The sequence below is a fragment of the Eubalaena glacialis genome, chromosome 7 (assembly GCF_028564815.1).
Source record: "Eubalaena glacialis isolate mEubGla1 chromosome 7, mEubGla1.1.hap2.+ XY, whole genome shotgun sequence".
Classification (NCBI taxonomy): domain Eukaryota; kingdom Metazoa; phylum Chordata; class Mammalia; order Artiodactyla; family Balaenidae; genus Eubalaena; species Eubalaena glacialis.
In genome coordinates, this window is record NC_083722.1 from 71,556,644 (window position 1) to 71,582,993 (window position 26,350).

The window sequence follows — 26,350 nt, forward strand, 5'->3', positions numbered from 1 at the left end:
AGCCAGGGATGTTCCTACGCCAGGACAAAGAGCAGCAGCCAAGGGATGGGCGCATGCGCAAAGAGTAGCGTTTACTTTTTTTTTTTAATAGTTGGAAAAAATCAAAATAAGAATATTTCATGACATGTGAAAATTATATGAAATTCGAACTTCAGTGTTGAATTTCAGAAACTTTATTTTCAATAAAATAAAGTTTTATTGGAACACGACCACACTCATTTATATATGTATTGCCAGTGGTTGCTTTTGCACTGCAATGGCTGAGTCCAGTGGTTGTGACAGAGATAGTCGGTGGCACTCTCATGGCTTCCCACTGCTGCTTGGTGCATTGTAAATTACAGCCAGTTATAATTCAATAGCATTTCAAGTACCAGTCTGTGATGTTGTGATACAATAAGACATATACCTCCGGTCTTCAGCCCTGACTGATGGGGTGATAGGAGTGTCCTTTGTTATTCATAATAAACCCTCTACCTGAGTTTCAGTCAGACCTGAGTGTATGCTGATGAGGTGACTCTTGGTGCTTCCCTAGATAGCTTCAGGATGGGAGATTGTTCCCAGAACCAACCCTGTGATGAGAGGATTGGAACTTTCAGCTCTGCTTCCTGACTTCCAGGGATGGGAGAGTGGCTGGATAATCACCAATGGTCAATGACTTAGTCAATTGTGTCTATGTTACGAAACTTCCATACAAACCCTAAACTACAGGATTCAGAGAGCTTCTTGGTTAGTGAACACATTCATGTACTGGAAGAGTGGCACACCCCAACTCCACGGGGACAGAAGCTCCTACGCTCTAGACCCTTCCAGACCTTAGCCTATGTACCTCTTCATCCGGCTATTCTTTTTCTATCTTTTATACCATCCTTTAATATAAATAGGTAACAATAAGTAAAGTGTTTCCGTGGGTTCTGTGAGCCATTATAGCAAATTATCAAACCTGAGAAGGGGGTCGTGGGATTCCCCAGTTTACAGCCAAGTTGGACAAAAGTATAGGTAACCTGGGAACCCACTACTTGTGATCGACGTCTGAAGAAAGAGGGCGGTCTTGTGGGCCTGAGCCCTTAACCTTGGGGGTCTGTGTTAACTCCAAGTGGTTAGTGTCAGAATTGAACTGACTTGCAGGAAACCCAGTTGGTGTCCACAGAGAATTAGAGAGTTGTTTGGTGTAGAAAACCCACACATATTTGGTGTCATAAGTGTTGTGAGTAGATAGACATAGAGAACAGACTTATGGTTGCCAAGGGGGAGGGGAATGGAAGAGGGATGAATTGGGAGTTTGGGATTAGCAGATACAAACTATTATCTATAGAATGGATAAACAACAAGGTCCTACTGTATAGCACAGGGAACTAGATTCAGTATCCTGTGATAAACCATAATGGAAAAGAATATGAAAAAGAATATATAACTGAATCACTTTGCTGTACAGCAGAAATTAACACAACATTGTAAATCAACTCTAGTTCAATATAAAAAATATAAGTGTTGTAAGTAGAGAGAACAGTTTATCTTTATACACATAGAGCCAAACCATGTTTTTTTAAATTTTTATTACCAGTGCATATTCATCATGTTAAAACAAGCAAAGAAGAGAAAAGTGAATTTTGAATGTCACACTAATAAGACACTATGGATTGTGGATTATTTTGTTATCAAATTAGATGACAAAGCACTGTATTTATTATGCAATGAAACTATAGTTGTGCTAAAAGAATACAACATGTGTTGACATTTCCAGACTAAGCATTCATTGCACTATTCCAAACTCGTAGGGGAAAAATGGTCAGGAAAATTAGAAATTTTAAAGTGAAATATTTCATCACAACAGAATTTCTTCAAGGGACTTCCCTGGAGGTCCCGTGGTTAGGACTTGGCACTTTCACTGCCGTGGGCCTGGGTTCAATCTTTGGTGGGGGAACTGAGATCCCACAAGTTGTGCAGCACGGAAAAAAAAAAAAAAAAAAAAAAAACTTCAAAACAAAAAATGAAATAAGGCTGCAAGCAAAGTAACTTCCTAAATAGCTCATTTGTTAGCCAAGCAAGAAAAGCCATTTAACTATGTTGAGTTAATGAAATCATGTTTGATTGCAGCTGTAAACAAATGTGCCCAGAGAAAATTAACTTAAGACTTTAGCCTTTCACTGACAACTCTTGCTTAAGAGCTGAAAACATTGGGAACAATATCAGTAGTCAACTAAGAAATAAGGCAAATGATTTGGAGTGGCTTTCCTTGGCTTTTGATGAGTAAACAGATGTTACAGATGCTGTTAACTATTGTCTATTTGAGGAATCAGTGGTGAGTTTGAAGTGAGTAAAGAATTAGCCTCCAGGAATAGTCCACATGGGATAACTACAGGCAAGAATATTTTCCAGAAAATTGAGGAAACACTAATTCAGTACAATCTGAAGTGGAATCTGCTGAAATGTATTACAATTGATGGTTGTTAAAATCTGTGTTGGGCAGAAAAAAAGCTTAGAGTGGGGACCGCGCAGAATGCAAGCTTTCCTTGAAGACTGTAAGGAACTTGAGGTCTGAGGAAGTAAAAGCAGGGACACCAAACACAGCCCCACACTCAATTCAGTGTCAGGGTGAAAGAATGCGGGACCAAAGACCCCCCTCATTGATGCTACGGCCGCCTGACTTGCTTTGGGCGATGAAATGATGGAAATGATATGGCCTCTCCTAGAAGGAAGCTTTAAGAGTTATCGTGTGTTGCCTCCATCTCTCTTTTATTTCCCCCTCTGTCTACAGGCCAATGTGCCCCAGGCAGGGGCTGCTGGTTCAGCCTGGGTCTCAGAATAAAGAGATGAACAACAGAGCCACTGATGACCCATGACAGGTATGAACGTGAGACAGAAACAAACCTTTGTTGTGTAAGACATTGACATAACTTAGCATGAGTTAATGGATACAGTGATGTTAGATTTTGAAATTTTTATTTCAGCCAGAAAAGGGGATTTCATGGGCCTTTAATTTCACCTAAGTATCTTATTTATACAAGAAGGTTTATACAGTTCAAATATTATGTTTTATCTTGCTGGTATTATGACTAATATGGCTACACCATCAAATGTTGCTCCCTCAGTAAACTTCTAGTTTACTAGTGAGGCTGGACTACATATCTGGGCCATAATTCAAAGTAGCAAAAAAGGGAGTTTTCATTCTAGGATTATGGGACCGTAATTAATATCCCGATCTTTCTTTCCTGACAGATTTCAGAGGCTTCTGCAGGCAGCAGCAGAACTGCCTATCTCATTTTTTTAAAACATCTTTATTGGAGTATAACTGCTTTACAGTGTTGTGTTAGTTTCTGCTGTATAACAAAGTGAATCAGCTATACGTATACATATATCCCCATATCCCCTCCCTCTTGCATCCTCTAGATGGTCACAAAGCACTGAGCTGATCTCCCTGTGCCATGCCTGCCTATCTCATTGATGCTGGTCAATGCTGGCCATTCTTCTCTGCTCTCTGCCTTTGAAAGGGAAGATTCACCCTGGTTGATGCAGGTTTGCCTGTTGAGTCCAATGAGCCATTGGAAATACTAAAAACAGGAAAATGATCCTTTCTCAGGGAAGAGTTACTAATCTAAGGTAGGACCCCAATGGGCCCTGTTTACTGGTGGGAAGAGTCTGTGCATTAGCAGCTAAAACCCAGCCATTTGGTTCTCTCTTAATTCCCTTCCCTGGCATCAAGAGAGTGGGTCAGAATTGAAACTCTGGAGAAGAAAACTATGGGGAACACACTTAAAGGACAAAGCATGGACCTTCAAAAAGGCAGAAAAAGGAAGGAGGAGCAGCATGGAACCTGAGGAAACAGAACTTCAAGGAGCACATGTCCACAGGATCAGAGATAGTAAGGGGCTCAGGGAAAAGAGATGTGAACCCTACTAAGCTTGGCCATTAGGGAAGGTGGGGCTGACCTATTCCAGAACCGCTTCAAGGGAGTGAACAGGTTAGAATCAAACTACAGTGGGGTGAAGAGAGAATGACCCAAACACCCACCTGATTTGCTGAAGTGAAGGCAGCCCTCTTTGACCACGCTTTAAAGAGCTTGGCTGAGAAAAGTGGGAATAAACTGGTGACCAGAGGTTAACCGGAGGTTGAGGGCCAATAAGGCCAAGGGATAGATGTACAGTTGTCCCCTGTACCTCAGTATTTGCAGGGATTGGTTCCAGGACACCCTGTGGATGCCAAAATCCAAGGATGCTCCAGTCCCTTATATAAAATGGTGTAGTATTTGCATATAATCTATGCATGTCCTCCCATATATCTTAAATCATCTCTGGACTACTTATCATACCTAATACAATGTAAATTGCAAATTCAAGTTTTGCTTTCTGGAACTTTCTGTAATTTGTTTTCAAATATTTTCAATCCTCAGTTGATTGAATTCAAGGATGTGTAACCCATGGACATGGAGGGCCCACTGTATTCCACATTTTCCTATGTCTGTATTTGTACTTTTACTACACCTGATGCTATTTACTTAAAATAGCAAATACTCATAAATCTTCTTGATACCCAGCTTCTTCCACTAATCCCTTGATTCCTACTCTCTATTCCTTCCCCCGCCTTAGAAACACACACACACACATGCACATACACACTCAAACACACACACACACACACACACACACACACACACAGAGAGACAACTATATGAGGGACCAACAGGTGTCCTTGAGGAAAAGAGTTGCTTGGCCTGACCTTAGACTCCAGACCATCAGGCACTAAGCCCAAAACTGCCGGAAAGAGTGGGAGTGGGACCGGGAATACAGGGAAGGAAAGGTTCCACTGGGCAGGTGTTTGGTCAGACACATGATTTCAGTACGAAATTCTAGAAAAGATGAATGGCACTTTATAGGGAATGAAAATCAACAGCATTTCTAATTTTATTTCTTGTTAAGATGATAGCAGGGATCTGTGAAAACTGATGAGCTTGGCAAAATCCGCCCTCAGGAAGGCAGAGGAAGGATCAGGGCTGGAAGCAGGGAGGGGCTGAGGCCCCCGGGGAGGCGGGGCAGCTTCTTTTCGGGTTTGACCTCGTCAGGAAGGCGCAGGCTTCCAGAAGCGCTGTGGGACACAGCAAAGCAGGAGATTCAGAAACTGATTCCTTTTTTTTTTTTTTTTTGAATCAATACATCAATCAAAGAGGACACTAAAACAGACTTTCCTCTGCCCTTCTCCCACCACTGTAGGTCAAGGCTTGCCATCCCCACATTTCCCCACTGTCCGTCCTGCTAAGAGCTACAGGACCCAAAGGAGCACACAAAAGCTCTGGTCCTTATCAAGCTGTGAGATTCCCTGCTCTGGCCTGAATGACACAGCTGCCACCCACTTGTCTCCAGGTGAATCAGCTGTCACACTCTCAAGTTCACAAGGTATTGATGGTCCTCGAATTTGTTCTGGAATGTGAGCAATTGATCATCTTCATGCAAATCTGCTTGCAGTAACATCCACCTACTCATTCACTCATTCATCCATGAATCCCTCCTGAGCACTGGCTTTGTGTGAGCCTCTGTGTTAAGTGCTGGGGATTCAACACAGACAGATAAGCCCTGCCCTCTAGGGGTGTACCATCTGTGCAATCCTGAGTGGGCTGCTCACAAGAGTAGCCCTGCAGTGCAATTTCTAAGTGTAGCCCTAGATCCACCTGCATCACAATTCCCTGAGATGTCTGTGGCAATAGCAGGGTTTCTCAACCTTGGCACGCTTGACATTTGGGGCTGGGGAATTCTTTGTTGCGAAGGCTGTTCTGTGCTCTGTTTAGTAGCACAGATGCCAAGAGCACCCCTATATCATGAGAATTAAAAATACCTCCCGGCCGCAGTGGTTGAGAATCTGCCTGCTAATGTAGGGGACACGGGTTTGAGCCCTGGTCTGGGAAGATCCCACATGCCGCGGAGCAACTAGGCCCGTGAGCCACAACTACTGAGCCTGCGCGTCTGGAGCCTGTGCTCCGCAACAAAAGAGGCCACGATAGTGAAAGGCCCGCGCACCGCGATGAAGAGTGGCCCCCGCTTGCCGCAACTAGAGAAAGTCCTTGCACAGAAATGAAGACCCAACACAGCCAAAAATAAATTAAAAAAAAAAAAAAAAAAAAAAAAAATACCTCCCGGCATTGCCAAATGCCTCAGGGGCAAAATCATCCCCGGTTGAGAACCACTGATATAGAGATTCTCAGCCCTTCCCCAACCCCTGGACCACCACACAACACCCACCAATGCCTCCAACTCCCCTGGTGAGGGACCAGGAATAGGAACCCAGATGACACCAGTGCACAGAGGAGGCAAAACTTGCCAAAACTCAAGAATCATTGCCTGGAGGCTTACAACACTGCTATGTCTTCTAAATGTTTTTAAAGAATTAAATTATTGTCAATACATTTTCCTAGCTAAAATGTTTTTTGAGAATTTGTATTCTCTACGGTTAGTACTTACGGTAACTGCCTAGAAACCAGAATTTGTCATTTCTCAATATATATGTATATATGTATACCTTTGTGTGTATGTATATACATACATACATATATTTACAATCGCTATCAGCATTATAAAAATTTAGCATATTACTACTGTTTTATTTTATTCTCTAATTCTTTCACCTCATCAGTGAGAGTGTAATTTCCCAAAGTATAGAGACATTGTATTGCCTTAACGTTTTTATACCCGCTTCATCCCTAGAATGTTTGGCCCTCCAACCTTGACCTTCACCTGTGGTGGTTTCCCAGTGATGCTACCTATGTTCCACTTACGGGAGGTTGAGCATTTTTTCAGGTTAGCAATGGCCGTGACATACTCTGGTCCCAAATATTTTTCATATGTTGTTTTGCCTCCGAGTTTGGCCAGACACTCAGTGTTGTCATTGAACAGAAGGTTTTTGGTTTCAGACTGGAACAAGCAAAACTTGCCCGGGCAGTCTTTTCCATTTTTCCCAAACTGAGCCTGTGTCAAAAGGGCAGACAGTAAGAGAGCAGTGGAGGAAAACAGGAGAGGTTATGGATTCAGGAAGGCCAAGGGCATTTCTTCTGCACAGGATCAGCCACAGGAAAACAGTGGGGCAAAAGGAGCTAAGTTCTGGAATCACTCCACTGTCCTGGCTAAGTCTTCCCCTGCCCCATGTCCCCCTGCTCCACACCCCAGCCCAGTGCCCAGGCCCCTCACCACTTCTGATCTCACCTCCCACCATCTTGCCTTTCTTTTTAATCTGTGGCCTCTTCCATTAGAACCTCTTATGTGTGACTAGGTGACAGCTGAGGATTTTGAGATCCACCGCCAAAGTAATCACCTCTAGCATTCTAATAGGCCAGCTCTCCCGGAGAGGCAGACTGCATTGGAAATCCTCTCTGCCACAGACCCGGTCATTGCCTTGGGCAGGTCACTCAGCCTCCCTTGGCTATGGTTCCTCCTCCATGCCCAGGGCTCCCACGGAGGTGAGCTGCAAGAACCAAGCACCTGCATGGCAGCAGACCTCTTACCAGCACCCGTGAGTGTGCACAGTGGGGGCTCCATAAATGCTAGTTATTGTGCCTATTTTTACATTCTAGGGCCACTGTCTTTAACGCACATCTAGAAACATGCCATTTTAATACAGAGCTAGATGTCCTAATAGAGAATCCCAGACTTCAAGGAAATCATAGGATTTCCTTCAAACCACTTCACGTGGATAGCCTTAACTCTATACAAGTTCTGGGTTTGTTGTTTTTAGAGATTACAAATGCAGGGGCCCTGTCTAGAACATCCCCAGTTGGCCCGGGCTCTGGAAACATCAGCAGAGTAAACCACTCTCTACCTGGCTATGGGAGGAAGGCTCAGTCGCCTCCCTCATCTGCCTGAAGAACAACAGGAGGCTCAAGGAGAGAAAGCATCTCCCAGCCAGGCACTGAGCACACATCCAGGGCCATGAGACTCAGGGCAGCCCCCCAGCATGGAGCAAATACTCTCATCACCAGCTTCAAGCAGAGGGACAGGACAGAAAGGCTGGGGATGGGTGGATTCCCTGAGCTCTGTGATTGCCCCACCTAACAGGAGCCCCTGCAGGAGGCCCTGGTGACCCATACCTGTTGGAGGAGCAGCACCTGTTCCACGTGTGCTGCCTTATCGCTCCGAGATACCACGGCATGATTTGGGGCCACAGCCAGGTAGCAGCTCTGAGCCTCAGTCACAGGCTTCCTGGTGCCATCAAGACACAGCAACCTAAAGTCCTCCCGATCCAATTTCCTAGCCCAGCCTGCAGTGTTCTCTCCTGGAGATATAAAGAAGGTAGCATCAGCCACGGCTGCCCCTCTGAGTCAAAGCATCCTTTCCGGGTGGCTGTGACCATCCACCGGCCTCTTGAAATACACACACTGGGGTTGCAGTGATGTGAAGAAGAGCAAATAAAGCTCCACAAGATACACAAACTTCAAACATATCAAGCATTAGTGCTATATCCTCACGATGGAGTATTACTCAGCAATAAAAAGGAGTCAAGTTCTGACACACGCTGCAACGTGGATGAACCTTGAAAACATTGCGCTAAATAAAAGAAGCCAGTCACAAAAGATCACATATCATAGGATTCCATTTATGTGAAATGTCCTGAATACGCAAATCTATGGAGACAGAAAGTGAATTGATGGTTGCCAGCTCTGGGGGAGTGGGGAAGGGACTGATAATAGGTGCAGGGTTTCTTTAAGGGGTTTTGTGAATGTTCTAGAATTGGATTCTGTTGGCAGCTGCACAACTTTGAATGTGCTGGAGATCACTGAATCCCATTGAATCTGCACTCTGAATGGGTGGATTTTGGAGTATGTAAATTGTATCTCCATAAAGCTGTTACATTTCTTTAAAAGAAAACCCTCCATGTATGCCATATTTTCCAGTGAGTTCCAGAAAAAGAAGTGCTGGCTTGTGTCCAAGAAGAAATTGTTGGGACTTCCCTGGTGGTCCAGTGGGTAAGACTACCAGCTCCCAAGGCAGGGGGCCCGGGTTCGATCCCTGGTCGGGGAGCTAGATCCTGCATGCCGCAACGAAGATCCCAAGTGCCGCAACTAAGAACTGGCTCAGCCAAATAAATAAATTAAATAAATAAGTATTTTTAAAAAAAGAAAAGAAGAAGAAGAAATTGCTTCCTTTCGTATTCCAATGCTCTTAGTGTAACCAGAGGAAGGATAGGAACATCTATGGGTTTATCAAATATGCTTTCAGTCAATTCCGATAAAATACAGTTGTGAAATCCCAGAGAAGCTTAAAACTAAATTTGACACCCATCTGATCCCTGGAGATCACTTAGATTCATGGTTCCTGAATTCGAAATGTAATTGTACACAGGTATGCCTGTGTGTGTGCAAATGTAGCTTTCGTGGTCAGGTGGCTGCTTCTCTCCTTTTGCCCTGTCCCCTCAAGAAAAGACCTCCTGCATTCTCTTGGCTTTGTCCATTCGATACTGAGATCACCCCAGATTTACATGTCTGGCCTCTATCGCTCTCCCCGGGGACTTGGAGGAGTGGCTCTGGCTGTGGCTGTCACTGAAGGGAAGAGGCAGAAAGTGGAAGCAGCCCCTTTGAGGGGGGAAGTGGCAAGTCCTCTGCGGGGGGGTGGAGGGCTAAGTGCAGCGGGTAAGGAGAGAGGTGCGGTTTGGAAGGCAGCACACCGCTGGGAGTCTTAACCTTGGTAATTAGTATTTTCACCAGAGGTCAGAAGAGAGAGTGACTATTCCTCTATTGGCTGGGGGATTTTACCTTCTATCATCTGCATCTGCCTATGATTTTGTCCTCATTAACTCCCCAAGGAGTTTCCACACTGAGGGCTCACATGGGCTGAATGAAGGCTCCTACTTCCTTGTTTAAAAGGGGAAATTTAACCTGCATATGTCCAAATTTTTTTTTCATATATCATCCACATTCAGTTTCCGATAGGCTGAGACAGGAAGATGGTATGCTTCTGTGGCTGACTAGACAAAGCCAGGGAGATAGTTGCCCCTCAGTATGGCTGGGGTGTGTGTGTGTGTGTGTGTGTGTGTGTGTGTGTGTGTGTGTGTGTGTGTGTGTGTGTGTGTGTGTGTGTGACAGAGGGAGAAAGAGAGAGGGAGAGAGGAAATTTGGTTTCAAAATCAATGTGACACCTATAGATGTTACTATGTTGCATACTGAGGTAAAGTATTTTAGAATTAATTTGATCCAAGTCTGGAAAAGGTTATAATATTTCCCAATTGCAAATCTGAATAGTAATCTGTGTCATGATGGCAAAGATTCTTCTTTGAAGGGGAAAGGGAAACATCTTTACCTACCGTTAGTATTCTCCAAGACAGTGACATCTTTCACAAATGCAACATCCCCAGCGTCCTCAGCCAGGCACCTAAAACGTTTCAGAGAATAAAAACATTGCCAGAGGAGCTTCCCTGGTGGCGCAGTGGTGCAGAATCTGCCTGCCAATGCAGGGGACATGGGTTTGAGCCCTGGTCCGGGAAGATCCCATGTGCCGCGGAGCAACTAAGCCTGTGAGCCACAACTACTGAGCCTGCGCGCCTAAAGCCCGTGCTCCGCAGCAAGAGAAGCCACCGCAATGAGAAGCCCGTGCACCGCAACGAAGAGTAGCCCCCGCCTGCCGCAACTAGAGAAAGCCCGCGTGCAGCAATGAAGACCCAGCACAGCCAAAAAAAAAAAAACATTGCCAGAGAAGAAAAACTATTAGAGCTTTCATAAATATTCATAATACACATTCCAAAAACGGAAACATGGAAGTAAACATAGAAAAGATAAAGACAAATATTTCCAGGAACTTAGAGTTTAAAATGGTAGATTGAAGATATATGGGTACCTTCCCTCCTTCTAAAATTCCAATAAAATGACATGAATGAGATTTTTTTTAAAAGCCATATATCTATGAGCCAGAGGAAGGCAAGAGGGAAAGAGAGAAGATAATAATGGCAACGTTTGGAAGTAGAGATCAAATGGGTGAGCAGTAATTGATCCAAAAGAGCAAAGAAAGCTGTGACATAAGTTGGAAGTGGGGGGCGCCCAGGAGAAAGCTGATGTGCACGGCAGAACTCCAGAAAGACTCAACAATTAGAAGTACTAGGCACCACTGAAAGTAGCTGAGAACAGCAGGACTAGATAGAGCCTATATACGTGCAGTGTAAATATATATGCCCAATCCGATGAATTAAAAGAAGACCCACTGAAGCAATACCATTGTGAAGTTTCAGAACACTGGAGGGAGATTTAAAAATAATTTTTAGAACTATTTTTTATTTTATTTCTTTAAATCAAAAACTTTTCACAAAAATAGTTTTCAAAGCATTTTACATTGGATGAAACACAAAACTCATTTTTTCCTAAAGAGTATTTTTCATTCATAGTTAAATCTCTGTAAATTTAGAGAGAAATATAAAACATATGTGTCTGATTTATTTACTCTTCACAAAATATTCTTTGTGTAGACCTGTTTGTCTAAGACACCTCATGAGCCTTCTAAAGCTTCTCTCTCAGAATTAGGAAGCCAAAAATAAATTGTTGAAAACTCAAAAAAAAAAATTCTTTTCAAGAAGAAAAAATGTCATATACAAAGAATCAGGGATCGAAAAATGGTACCAGATTTCTCAACAGAAACTCTAGCTTTAGAAGACAATGGATTAATGCTTTTAAATTTCTGAATTTGCTCGATTTTCTGTCTTTCTATGTTACATTCTGCATAATTTTTTTTCACATATTTTCCACATCGCTACTTCTCTTTTTAGCTATGTTTAATCTGTTAAACTGGTCAATTATATAGCAAACTTCAGTTGCTGTAATTTTTTTCCTTTCTAGAAGTTCTATTTATTCCTTTTTAAAAATACTAACCTGTTTATTCTGCTGTTTTTTGCTTCTGGCAACATTTCCCCTGTGTGTTTGTTTCACATTGTTATAATTACTTTTTACTGTGTCCTGCTCATTGTTACTGATAGAGTATTTCTCAGCAGTCTGTGAGGCTTAAACTGAAGATGCTGTCTTCCAGACAGATTCCTAAAGGGACTGCTAGTCTGGGACCACTTTTTAAAAAATTATGAGTTGAGAATTTCTGGACCATCCTAAGGGACACAAGTTGGAGCTGCAAATCCATGCAAGAGCTGGCCCATGGTTTCAAGTTTTCAGGGATGGCATGTATTTTCCTCCCTGTTTTCCTCAGCATCCAGGCAACCTGAAGCCTCCTGGGAGTGGGATGGAAGTTACTTCTGGTTCACTCCTACCTTAAAGGTGTATGTAACCTCTGAGTTCAAGTTTGTCAGAATAGCTACCCTCAGGACAAAGTGTCTCCACCTAGGTCTCTGAATTCCTATTCCCCTTAGATTTTAGTCTAATAATCCCTTGTCACTTTGTCAGTTATTCAATGCTCTTAAGAACACGGGTGTGTGTGCGTGCACGTGTGTCGGTGTGTGTGCACACACGTGTGTGTGTGTGTGTACTTAACCCAACATTTTTGCTTGTTTTTAGTGGGACAGTTGGTCAAAACAGTTAATGCTCCCATTTCCCAGATATGCAAATCCTGTCAAAATTCCTAGGGAAATTGTTTTCCAGCCTGCACTTAGTTACCCAGCCAAACTATAAATCACTTCAAGGGTAGACTAAATATGTTTTTAGACATGTAAATACTCAAAAAACAGAACTCCTATTCACCCTTTCTCAAGAACATGTGTTCTGCTGCAACAAAACCAAGAAAACTAAAGATGTGGGATCCAGGAAACAGGTCATTTAAGAGGAAGTAAGACAATGAAAAATCCCAGAATGATGCTTAAGGGGAATCCCCAGACCACAGATATGTAGGGGGCCTCGAGAGGACCAATCCAGACTGGGGAGGAGGGTGGAGATCTTCAGGTGCAACATTCCCAGGTAAATGATGAACCTGGGACAGAATCCAGTCTGTTTGTGCATGGATTGCTAGATTTATGCTACTAGTAGAAGGTTTGGGGATGAATGAGTGATTTTTTAAAAGAAGTACAGAAAATTAAGCAAATTTTAAAAAGACACTGATCAACTCCAGAGTAAACAAAAACTCTGTTCAATAAGGGAAATATAATCTTATTATGTCACATATTTAATATGAGACTAAAATTTACATATTCATAATAAAGTAAGCACTAAATATGTCATACTCTTGTTGGATACTAAAAGGAGGTGAAGTTTGTGGTTATGGGTGGAAGAAGCACAGAAGCAGTATGAGAGGCTAGATCTTCTTCTTTCATAATGGAAAGTCAGCAGAAAATAGCTGACATTCAAAAATCAAGAACCAGCAATATATAAGGATGTTAGTTAGAAACATAGAGATAAATATGGTTCTGGTTCCAGCTTTCGATTTGAGCAAAAGACAAAGCATTTCCTTCTAGTATAAATAGGAATACGAAAGTGTAGGTGTTTCCAGTGAAATAATACCTTACCATAGGTTTGAAAAAGAAAACCACATGGTTTTTTATCAGACATGTTGTCTATTCAATATTTCTGAGTAGAATCACATCACAACTCTTCCATTTGCAAAACTTTAGCCCCTTAAAGATATTTTTGTACATTCACGAAATTTCTTTTTTATAAGTCACTCAGAGTATAGCAAAAGCTACTTTTATATCATCCCATCACTGGAGAGAAGGCTACTGAATTTACATTAAAAAATTCAAAGACCAGTTTGGGCAGTCATTCTCAGATACATGACGCCACCTGGTGGTGAAATATATTCTTGGAGAATACAGAAAAACGGATGGGGGAAAACTCTGCCCTTCAAACTCCTAATTGTACCACTGAGAAGTAACATCTGGATTATAAAATGAAGACTGTGGAAAGATACTGTGATTTACTAAGTGTTTATAATTGGTGAATTCTGAAAACTTATTTTTTGGTTTATTTTTCACTAGTGGAGAATAACACTGTGCTATTTTGCCATTTCTAAGGCCAAAATCAAAGAGAAAAGTAAAACGTGAAACATAACAATGACCTAGGTTGGGGTAGAGGGTAGTGCCTGTGAGAAAGAGAATTCTTCCCCATAAAACTGAATTGCAGAAAGGACTGATACCACAACCTCTCCCCATCTGATGCTGAGGATGAGGACATTGAGGCCCACTGAGGTTGACCTTGGCTCCAGGCCACAAGGGGGAGACCAGCAGAGCTGAGGTCAGACAGCCCCAGGGCCAGTCCCCACTCTTGGGGTGGTGGGCGCGATGGGAGGAGCCCTCCCCAGCCCGCCCATCAGCAGATCCCCAGGCTGCCCCTTGGCTCTGCTGTGATGGGCCACGTTGGGCCCCTTAGAAATGCAGTGCCAAGATGCTCGAGGATGAGGAACAAGGCCCCGTCCTGGTGAAGCCTGCCCACAGCACTCACCTGAAAGCCCCGGTGTAGCCATAGTACCTCTCCTTACTGTTGGGCACACACTTGTCCACGTTCTGGTCATCGCCAACACACAGTGCACAGAGACTGGATCTCGGGTCAGCCCCAGGGGCACAGCTTTTATCAAAGAATTCATCTGCAGAGAAGAAGCATGGGGAGTCAGCTCTTCCTACCTGAGTCAAGATAAGCGGTCTTTACCTAACAGGTGATGTGGCTTGGTTTCCATTCATCATATTGACCAAGGCAGATAGAACACAGTCATTATAACACACAGTAACATGTTACCACCAACCCGGGCGCCATCAAGGTTCAGAAAAACTTGAGACTGTAGGTACTTGAGACAGGAAACCTGATTGGGGCTGGGGAAGAGAGTGTGTAATTGTACAAAGGGTCCCATCATCACAGCCTCGAGCTGGGGACTCAACTTGATGAACCTGATGGCCATCTCAGCAGAAGCTGCAAAATGTCCACTCCAGGATCTGATTTCCCCTTTTCCTCAGTAATAGGAACCCTGCTTTTTACCTGGGCACCTGGTCCCTTAGAACAGAGACAAGCCTTACTCTGTGGCTAGTAAGCCACATGGCTAAGTATTGCCAGTGAAATATGAGCAGGAGTGTTGGGTGCCAGTGTCTTGACATCCTTAAAAGACAGTTGGCACATGTGTTTTGCCCCTTCTACTTCCCTTCCTTCATTCTGCACATGGAATGCAGAAGTGGGGACTGGACCCCCAGATGTGACATGGGCCATGAGCGACCTTGAGCACGGAAGCCACATATGTTTCAGAATAGCCAGATGTTTGAAACCTGGGCCCCTGACACCATGTGGTCGTCCTGCCAGCTCTGGACAATCCACCTCTGGACTTCACTCACGTGGGAGAGAAATAAACTTCTAATCACTTCTACTGGGGGTTTTCTGTCCTTGCAGCTGAACCTAATATGAACCAACCCACCACGTGATTTAAACCCACATTAAGGAGTTAACATGGATTAATACGGATTAATGAGAGAGGAAATAAAGGTGACAAGAAAGCCCTGCCCCGACGAGCAAGTAGCACCCATTATCAGACTCGTGCAGCCCCTGCCACTGGAAGAACCGCGCCACATGCCAAGCTCGGGCTAGGGCTGGGAGTGTCCCACTGTGGTCCTGGCAGCTTGCCCACAGCCTGGAGGCTGCCGTGGGGTCACAGAGAGCGACACCAGTGTGCACTGCTAGTGAGGAACAGAGCCACACTAGAGCCCGCCAAGCCGGGATCGCAGACCCATTCAAAATGCAGCAGGGCCCCACTCGAGCAGACGCCTGCCCGGGAGGTGGGCCACGACAAGAACGTGGCACACAGCTCCACGCCACCAGGTCCACGGCAGGTAGGGCGTGGCTCACGTGTGGGGTGTGAGCACGGCGGGAGGGGAGACTGAGCCAAAAGCCTGGAGGTCTTACTCAGTTTCCTCTACAGCGTGGAGTAAGAAGTCAGTTCTGTTTAGTAACAGAAGTCACCTTTCATGAGGAAGGCAGATGGCTTTTCCCAAATTGAGAAGCCAGTGCCTGGGAGGAATTTAGATTCGGAGCTCCAGGAAGCAAAAAATGACTTTTGTACTTCTCAGGACCTGCATCCATTCTTAGGGTGCAGAGAAACAGACTGATCCTCCAGTTTTGCGCCTTCGTGTGGGGCGGATGGGGTGTGGGAAGTGCTGTGTGGAGAAGCTGCAGAAGGCAGCCGCAGGGGGATCTTGCTTACACCAGAAAAGACCTGTAAGCCACGGTCAGCCTGCAAGTCCCCACCCCTCCCCTCCCTGGGTTCTACAGAGGACCCCAGCCTGCCCTTCAAGATGGCCGACCCACGACTCCCTCAGGACTCCTACCAAATTTGCAGGAGCCTGTCTGGTTGGCGATCAGGCCCATGGGGATGTTCCAGCCTGCAGTCCTGTCCACGGCGGTGTGGCAGGACTTCTTGCCTCTCAGAGAATTCCACGTGAGCTCATCATTTGCCTTCTTGACAACTGCCACGGCAAGATACCCTTGGACAAGAGAAGAGCAAGTCTTAGCCTCCCAGGGCCTGGTCCATGGACTCTACTGCAGCTGTGTGCAGCCCAAGCCAACAAAGGTCAAGAAGCATCACCAGGCAATGATTCCCCCAGATGACTGGCCACTGTTTGATAGACCAACAAACTTTAAGCTGCTGCTCTATGTTAAGATGAGATTGATCTGGGTTATGACATGAAATAGTAAGCTGATCCTTAAGTGATAGCTGGGGACTGTCCTTGACCAGCCATATACTGTCCCTGAGTTATAAACTGGCAATTCATTCTATTTTAGATGTGGGCTACTAAAGCCACAAACACTGACCAAGAAGCATGAACCCAAGAGTGCATAAATCGCCAACTGCAACATGCAATATACCAACTGCATCAGGCCAGAGCAATGATGGCCGCCGGAATAAGTGCTGTGTGGATGCAGGGGGTGTGTCCCCAAGGACCTCCCTGTGCTGAGGGAGGGTCAGTGGGGTGCAGTCCTCCTCCTGAGAGCACGCACCTGGCAGACTCCGCTGCTGGCAAGTGCAGAGCTCTACTGAAGCTGAGGAAGCACCAGCTCTGGCAGGCAGGTGGGCTGGTGCACAGGGCAAGGGATTTAGCACAAGGGACCTGGTTCCAGGCCAGGATCTGCCACAGTATTCTCAATGGCTGTGAGTGAGATCCGGGACACTGTTTCTGCATCCATATGAGATGGGGGTGTAACACCCCACCTTCTCCGTGGTCAGGACAAAATGAGGAACTCTGATATTTCTCTGCCATGTATGAAGGTCCATAGAAACATAATTATAGTTACTCATCTCTGAATGATTTGCATCTGCAAAAGAACTTACAGCTTCTATGGCTGCATCTCTGTGAGGTTTTTTTAAGCTCCCACCACCTCCTCCTCCAGATACAAAAACTTACCCTTGACTCTGAAAGTGATCGATTCCAACTCACCTTCCGTTGGTCTGTGCACACAATCTGGGCCGTTGCTTTTGGAGGATTCTGAAAGAATAAAGACAAGCAAAACGTCATTAAACACATGTTTTATTGTGTTCATATATTTTTCAAAGATACACACATATCAAAGAACATATACTGGCATGGTTTTGTGTATATGTGTTTTTAATATAAATAAATGGCATTGTATTATAGACTTCACTAAGTTTCCTCCTTTTTTTATTTTCAACCCAATACTGTGTTTTTAAGCTCTTTTTTTTTTTTGGCTGTGCCATGTGGCTTGCAGGATCTTAGTTCCCCGACCAGGGATCGAACCTGGGCCCCGACAGTGAAAGCACCGAGTCCTAACCCCACTGGACCGCCAGGGAATTCCCTAATTGAAGTATAGATGATTTACAATGTTGTACCAGTCTCTGCTGTACAGCGAAGTGACTCAGTTATACACATACGTGCATTCTTTTTTTTTTATATTCTTTTCCATTATGGTTTATCCCAGGAGACTGGATATAGTTCCCTGTGCTATACAGTAGGGCCTTGTTGTTTATCCATTCTAAATATAATAGTTTGCATCTACCAACCCCTAACTCCCAGTCCATCCCTCTCCGTCTCCCTCTCCCCCTTGGCAACCACACGTTTGATCTCTATGTCTGTGAGTCTGTTTTGTAGATAGGTTTATTTGTGCCATATTTTAGATTCCACATATAAGTGATATCATATGGTATTTGTCCCAATACTGTGTTTTTAAATTCAAACTGCCTTACTGTCTGTAACTCACTGAGCTGAGTTAGGGCTCCTAAGTTCACTGCTTCCAATGTTGTCACTGACATCTTCATACACGTCTGGGGATGTACCCAGGGGTGGAACTGCTGAAACTAATGTCTGGACAGTTCAATCACCACATAAACCAATCAACTATCTTTTTTGTTTAAGCCACATGGCAATGGGATTGTGTCATTTGCAACCAAAGTACTCCTACCCAATCCTCGCCCGTTGGAGGTGAGGGGCACCTTGTCTCACCTGCCTGACCTCCTCTAGTTCCCTCTGGAGAGGCTAAGGATAAAGTAGCATTTCTTATGTCGCTTCAGCATGGGGAGATCCATGCTTTCAGACTCAGTAACTGGCTTCTCCTTGGGAAAAAGTCACATCACTCCCGTTTCATGTGATGGATAATGTGAATCTGTAGGTGTTGTTTTATTGGAAAAGTATTTTTAATTGGTTTATAATATTATGTAAGTTTCATGCGTACAGCATTATATTTTGACTTCTATATACCTACCAAAAGTTTAGTTTCCATACATCACCTACAGCTGACGCCCTTTACCCCTTTCCCTCTCCCCCTACTCCCCTTTTCCCTCTGGTATCCACTACTCTATTCCCTGACTCTGTGTGTTTGTTTTTGTTTGATTTGGTTTGGTTTGTTCACTTATTTTTTTTAATATTCCACATAGGAGTGAAATCAGAAGGCATTTGTCTTTGCAGAATCAAGTCCAAAGAGACTGTCCCAGCAGTTCCATGCAGCAGAAATGCATATATGTGCTCACCAAATGACACGGACACAGATGTTCATAGCAATGCTATCCACAGCAGCCAACTGGAAATTACCCAAATGCTCATCCACAGTAGAATAAATAACTGCAGTGGAGTCACACAATAGAATACTACAAAACGAGGTATAATGCTGAGCAAAAGACATTTTTAAAAGCACATGCTGTGCAACTCCTTTTACATAGAGTTCAAAAACGGGCAGAACTGGCTTCCTGGTGGCGCAGTGGTTGAGAATCTGCCTGCCAATGCAGGGGACACAGGTTCGAGCCCTGGTCTGGGAAGATCCCACATGCCGCGGAGCAACTAGGCCCGTGAGCCACAATTACTGAGCCTGCGCGTCTGGAGCCTGTGCTCCGCAACAAGAGAGGCCGCGATAGTGAGAGGCCCGCGCACCGCGATGAAGAGTGGCCCCCACTTGCCGCAACTAGAGAAAGCCCTCGCACAGAAACGAAGACCCAACACAGCCAAAAATAAATAATAAATTAAAAAAAAAAAAAATGGGCAGAACTGATCTGTGCCATTTGAAGTCAGGAGTCATTACCCTTGCTGGAGTAAGGGGGCTGGTGACGGGAGGACACAAGGGGACTTGTGGAACCGGCTGTGTCTTGCTCTGGGCACTAGCGCTTGGGGATGTACCACTTCGTGAAATGTCCTTGAGTTGTACACTTGTGTGCACTTTTCTGCATATATATTATACTTTACTAAAATCTTTTTAAAAATTAAAAAGAGGAAACCAACCTGGGCTTTGTCAGTTCTCACTACAATAGGCTGTGTGGGTAACACAGCCCCTTTCATCTATTCTTTCCCCTGATTCTCCTGTTTGAACGTATCTGTCCATTTTAATGTCTCCACTTGGACCCACCGAGTGGGGTTACTCCTCTCTACCCCACTCCCGAAGCCCTGAGGGAATAAACCAGAGAGGACTCTTCTCCACTTACTTTGGTTCTCTGCCAGGACAGGCACCAAACCACACTTGCCCGCAGTGTAGACATATCCTCCATCTAAGCTCAGGGCATCAGCTTCTCCTTTCTGCCAAGACAAAGCATATCTCCAGCACCACAGTGAGGCTGTTTCCTGTCCCGCCTGTCTTTACAGCTCTGAGAGAATGGCTGTCAGATCCCCCAGTAAAGCAGCAAGGGTTGAACTGAGCACCCCATGGAAACGCCCTGTGCACTATTAATTCTCTACCAGCCCTACATGCCTTTCATGCTGTCGCTTCCATTGGAAAGACCCGGCACAGGTAGCCCGGTCCTCTGAACGAAATCCCTTTCTGCACTTGGAGCACTGTTGGATGCCCTCCTGGACCAGCCTCCCTCACTGAGGAGACAGATGGGAACAGCTGGTCTTGTCTAGTCTCTGCTCATTAGCACTACACTCAAAGTGCTACACAGAAGCTCTTCAGCAAGTGAGCAGAAACAATTAAATTCGCTCACCATCAGAATGAACGAGCCCACGCTCCAGAACTGGAACATGGATTCATCAAGATTGTAAAACTCCCTCTTTGACTAAGTAATAATTTTTTTACAACATTATTAAAGCTAATAGGAGATGTGGATAAAGATTTCAATTCAAGGCTGCACAGCACAGGGTTATTGATAACAACAAAATACGGAGACAAAGAATAGGGTCATGACTAAACTGTGCCACACCATATAAAAGATATCTTGAAATCACGTTTTAAAGTGTTTTCAAAGAATGTGTCACGTGGGAAAATGGCCATGATACACTGTTAAGTGAAAAGGACTCAAACTACATAACTGGAACGACCCAGTACTGTTCCGAGCCTAAACTGAGATGAACCGAGAAATCCTGGAGTGGGAAGTTAGCAAAACTCTAACTGTGGTATCTCTGTGTGACGTCCCAGTGTTATGTTTGTTTTTACATCACATCTTTCTATATTTTCCAAATTACCTGCATTCATCGCAACTTGTTCTTAAAATCAGGAGAGCGGAAAGCCCACAGTAAACAGATTGCAGACAGAAAGCTGTGCCTGTTCCCACACTGCGCAGGCGCGAGCAGACCCCGCCCCCGGGGCCGTAGCGCCTCTAAGGTCCGCCTCGCTTCAGACCAGATGCCTGTGACCTCGGTCTCCTCGGAGCGCTGCCCCGCCCGCACCGCCCGCAGGCCCGCCGCCGGCCACCTACCAGCACCAGGGCGATGCAGTCGTCGGTGGTGGAGGCCGTGGCGCAGGCCACGCTCTGGCTGCTCTGGAGGCTCCACTGCTGGCACTTGCGCTGCTCCTCGGGTCCCACCGCACACCACACGACCCGCGCGCGCCGCGCCTCCACCTCCGCTGCAGCTGCCCGGGGACATGGCGGTCGGCACGGGCCCTGAGCCCAGCGAGGGACACCCAGGCCCGCCGACCTCCCTGGAGCGCGGGCTCCACTCAGAGCGCCCTTCCTGCCCCGACGCTCCCTGGGCGGGAGCTACTTCCTCCAGGGAAGAGTGGAATCAGACACCTGCGCCTCTTCCCATCCACGTGCTCCTCTCCCCCCTCCACTCTCAGCTCCCCAAACCCTTCTTCAGGCATAGCCCTCCTTGTGTCTCATTTCTGTTCCTTTGGAGGCTTCCCCGGCTTCTAATCCACCCTTCAAGCTTTAGTGTAATGAACAAGATACCGAGATATTGCCTAATATCTCTGTCCTATGGGATAAAAGCTCCAGGACACAGAAACAGTGGCAGCCCCAAGAGATGGCCTAGGGGACCTTGAGCCCTGTCCTGACTTCCCCTAAGGTAGGCAGTCGCCACCACTGACAACAGCGCAGCTTCCCAATTCACCCAGACTCCATCTGAAGCCTCCAGTGGAGAAGGAGCCATGGCTGAGCTGGCCCAATGTGGTATCCCAGCCAAGTTCAGGGCCCAGGCACTGGGCCATGTCCCACCAGGCCTCTGGATTCATCCCAGGAGGGGCCCTGGCTCTCTTGGTTCATGTTCATACTTCTCACTTCCTGGGAGGCAAACTGACTATTCCGTCAGGGCTGGGGAGCCTGACGCACACAGAGGCCTGTGGCAGTATTATCAGGAGGCGGCACATTCCTTTGGAGACACTTTTCACCTGACTTGGTCCACAGAAGATGGTCACACTCACATCAAACCTACCATGGTGAAGACCTCCAGTGGCTGGGAGATGGCCAAGTGACCACTACAGAGCAGGGCCAAGCTGCTCATGGGGTGGGGGTGAGGTGATCCCCGAAGGCCTCACCCATGGCTCACCACCCACACCAGCCTGCCCTTGGGGCCTGCCTGGTCCTCACTCACTTTCCCTCAGGCCCTGCAATGCGGTGAGGTAGCGGAAGCCCAGGTACAGTCCAGAATCTATCTTTGAGGGGATCCTCAAAAACCCAAGGGCAGAGTCTTTGAACAGCAGGTCCTTCTGCCCACTAGGAGAGCCAAAGAGCTGGAACCCCTGTAGAGTGCTTTTTCCAAACTTCTCCTAATTAAGGGAAAAGAGAATTATGATGTCAGTGGTAAATAGGAAACAAAAACACGATGTTGAAAAAGAATATCTGGAACTTAGGGATGATTCTGAGAGGAGGAACCTTGGTTGACTTCCTCCCATAGAGGGACTCAAGCCATCCCTGTGACATAGCTCAGTTATGGCTTCATCTTTAAAAAGCTGCTGGGTTCCAAGCACCTTAGAGTCCTGAGAATATTGCATTGTCCTCCCCCTGCTTCTACTCCAGCCCATGAGACACCACCAGTCCGTAATGCTAGAAGGGGCTTCATTGTTCCTGCTGTGTGGAGTATGGCCTAGAGACAGGCAAGCCACTGCATCTGTGCAGTGAGGCTACAGAGGACTTCTAGAGTGGCGGGAAGTTAGGGAAGGAAGGAAGGAAACCTCCCCACCACCAAATCCAAGCAGGTTGGGGGTACTCTGGGTGGGGATACCTGTGCCTTGTGGAGAAGCTTCCAGATCAAGTCCTCCTTGCCATCCACACTTCGGGCCACAACAGCATGAGAAGGGATCTGGGCTAGGTGGCACTCCTTGAATGCATCCACTGGCTTCCGAGTATTGTTTGGGCAGAGCAGCTCATACTGGTCCCTGTCAGCCTTCTCTGGCAGGTTCTCTAGGGAAAGAGGGAGGTGGAGGGGAGCCCAGATGAGGCAACCCCAGGCAGTAGCCATGAGCTGTAGTCCCCCTTCCCCCATAGAATTTCAGCTGGAGGAGACATCTTACACAGTTGACAAAACTGGGGGTCAGAAAGGCAGTGGATTGCTCCAGAATATCCAGAAAGGTAAAGACAGTGCCCAAAAAGCATTAGGGGCAAGCCCATGTTCCTCTGATTGGATCATACAGGCCCTGGGGTTGCTGCAACTCCTGCCTGGCAAGCCAAGGAGGCTGAACCAGACCCATCTGTTTCCATGGCAACTCCACCTAGAAAAGGGTCACATGATGGAGACAAGCCCAGGGGGCCAGCCAGGGGCTGCTGCCTTACCCACATCTCTAGCAAGAATAAAAACAAGAAAAATTTTAAAGCAAGAAATACAGTTGAGCCACTTCTCAACACTTGGGTGTATCAAAAGAAGAGAAAATATTATTTTTATGAGTGAGTTCATCCCAATTTGGAACTGTTAATCTGTATCACATGGAAATTGCTTCAGAATACATAAAGTGACGGAAACTGACCCAAGTTGTTTTATGAGCTTAGTATAATCTTGATCTCAAAATCAGAGAAAGAAGTACAGGAGGGAATAATTACAGACCTATTTTACTTATGAACATAAACACAAAAATCTAAAATAATTAGCGAACTCAATATAACAGAGTATTTTAAAACTAATAGATCAGGATTAAGGTTTATCAGTTTATTCCATTCACAAAAGAATGGCTGAATGTCAAAGAAGCTAAAGTAATTCATGACAAGAATGGGTTAAAGGAAAATCGTGAGATCATCTTAATCCTAATAGGTGCAGAAAAAGCATTTATATGTTCAACATCTATATGTGCTTTTTTTTTTTTTTTTTAGTTTTGGAAAACTAGTAACATAGAGAACTTGGCAAAGGTATTAAACTTGACAAATGCCACTTATCAAAATATCTACAGCAAAATCATACAAAAAGAAGAAAATTTAAACAGTCACTTCAAAATCAGGAACAAGGCAAAGATGTCAGCTGTCACGTTGCCAACACGATATCAGACGACCTGGATTTCACAATTTACTAAAGAAATAAGAGATATAAACACTGGGAAAAAGACAAACTCTAAGTTTTTAAAGATGAGGTACTCACCTACATAGAAAAGCCAGTGAAACCAAGAAAAAACTAATAAAACTAACAAGAGAGTCCAGCAAGGCAACACTACAAAAATCAAGTGTTACTCTCATTAGCAATAATAAAACAGAAACTAATACAGAATATGATACTATAATAGCAACTAAAACCATTAAATAGTTGGTAATTAGCCTCATTAAACAATGCAGGAAGGAGTTCCCTGGGGGCCTAGGGGTTAGGATTCGGTGCTTTCACTGCCGTGGCCTGGGTTCAATCCCTGGTTGGAGAACTGAGATCCCGCAAGCCATGCTGCGCAGCCAAAATAAAACAAAAACAAAAACAAACAATGCAGGAGACCAAGAGAAAAATGTTAAGTTCTATAAGTTCTATTAAGGGACATAAAAAGAGGTGTGATCAAAAGGGAGAGATTTATCATGATCAGGGACTGGACAGTTTGACATAAATATGTCAATTTTTCATGAATCAATTTAAATTCAATACAATTCTACTTAAAGTATGATGTTTTTAGAAATTCAACAAAATAATTCTAAAATTTTAGTTAGAAAATAAATAGCAAAGTGTTGGGGGAAGGCGCTTGCGTGCACGCTCTCTCCCCAGACCCCCACAAGCTATTAAGAACCACTACAAGCCAGAGTAATAAAAGCAGAAAAATACAAATAGACCAATGAAACAAAATAGCTCAGAAACTGATCCATGATTATAAACAAGCTTGATGTATAGGAGGCTCCACATATCAGCAGGAAAAGGGTAGAATTTTTTACAGTCGTTACTGTAAGGAAAATGGTCTCACTCTAAAGGGGGAAAATGCTGAAGCTAAATCCATACCTGATTTCCTAGGTAGAGTACGTATGAACAAACAAGTGTGTGTTAGGGAGGGGAGTCTATAAATCTTATTGTAGAAAATCTTTATGATTTGTAGGGAAGAGGGCATCTTTAAAAGTCCCCAAAACACAAACCAGCAGGGCAAAAGTGACCAATTTGACCTTATCAATATCAAGGGCTTCTGTTCAACAAAGGTGCTACTGACAGATTTTTTTGACTGAGAAAAGATTTTCCTAAAGTCTAGAACCAACAATGGCTGGATATCTAGAGAGAAGATGCCTAGCCTTGAATCAAAATCATGAAGAAACAGACATGAAAATCAAGAGGAAAATAGTCAAAGATCATAAAAGAAGAAAGGGAAACCCAAACTACTAGCAAATATACTGAGATGATCAAACTCACTAGACGTCAGAGAAATGCAAAATAAACCAACAATGACAGATCTATTGCTTTACAACCATAGATAATAAAATGTGATGTGTGTGGACTTCCCTGGTGGCGCAGTGGGTAAGAACCCGCTTGCCAGTGCAGGGGACACAGGTTTGGTCCTTGGTCCGGGAAGATCCCATATGCCGCGGAGCAACTAAGCCCGTGCACTTAGTTGCAACAACTACTGAGCCTGCGCTCTAGAGCCCGCGAGCCACAACTACTCAGCCCGCACACTGCAACTACTGAAGCCCACACGCATAGAGCCCATGCTCCACAACAAGAGAAGCCACCACAATGAGAAGCCCGGGCACCGCAACGAAGAGTAGCTCCCGCTTGCTGCAACTAGAGAATGCCCGCACGCATCAACGAAGACCCAGTGCAGCCAAAAAAAAAAAAAAAAGTGATGTGTGCTTTCCATGGAGCATTTCTCATCTATTAGAACCACTGAACCAGACAAGTACAACGACACGGATAAATCTCCAAAACAAAATGCTGAGTGGAAAACCTTGATCACATCATGATCGATAATGATCAGTAAAGCTTCTGTGAGCTTAGAATCCAGAAGCACAAACCAGCACTACACATTTTGCAAGACCACATATATCTCGGAGGACACGTGTCAAATACGTTGGCATGGGCATCTTTGAGGGGGAAGAGAAAGACAGCGGGCATGGGAGATTTGAAGAAAACTGATCGTTTAAAATATGAAATAACGTAAAATAAGAGCTATGCTCTGTAGGGAACCTTGATGATCGTGTGCTAGGAAGTGAGGAGTCAAATTAGCTTACTACTTGGAATTACAATAAAATGAAATGAAATAAAATAAGGAAAGAAAAGGAAAGGAGGCAGTACCCGTGGCTCTTCCTCCTCTTACCAAACACTGTGCTGTCTTTGACGAAAGCCACATCTCCAGCCCCGTCTTGCAGACACCTGTGGGATGAGAAAGCCCCAGAAAGGTCAGCACAGAGCGGCCCGCCCCGACTTCTTCCTCATGCCTCCCTGTGGAACAGGGTCCTGGGGC

General features: G+C 45.0%; 1 protein-coding gene across 1 annotated transcript in view; it reads right to left on the reverse strand.

Moving 5' to 3' along the window:
• Positions 1-4,874: 4,874 nt before the first annotated feature.
• The window catches only part of LTF (lactotransferrin), a 28,695-nt gene continuing 7,219 nt past the window's right edge, over positions 4,875-26,350 (reverse strand). The window contains exons 6-17 of the mRNA XM_061196637.1: positions 26,204-26,259; positions 22,735-22,913; positions 22,105-22,279; positions 20,991-21,145; positions 19,785-19,875; positions 17,299-17,346; positions 16,192-16,347; positions 14,330-14,471; positions 10,276-10,343; positions 8,066-8,250; positions 6,761-6,950; positions 4,875-5,079 (exon numbers count right to left, since the gene is read on the reverse strand). Coding sequence (XP_061052620.1) covers positions 4,982-5,079; positions 6,761-6,950; positions 8,066-8,250; positions 10,276-10,343; positions 14,330-14,471; positions 16,192-16,347; positions 17,299-17,346; positions 19,785-19,875; positions 20,991-21,145; positions 22,105-22,279; positions 22,735-22,913; positions 26,204-26,259 — 1,543 coding nt within the window. The 3' untranslated portion in view covers positions 4,875-4,981. The remainder of the gene's footprint in view (positions 5,080-6,760; positions 6,951-8,065; positions 8,251-10,275; positions 10,344-14,329; positions 14,472-16,191; positions 16,348-17,298; positions 17,347-19,784; positions 19,876-20,990; positions 21,146-22,104; positions 22,280-22,734; positions 22,914-26,203; positions 26,260-26,350) is intronic.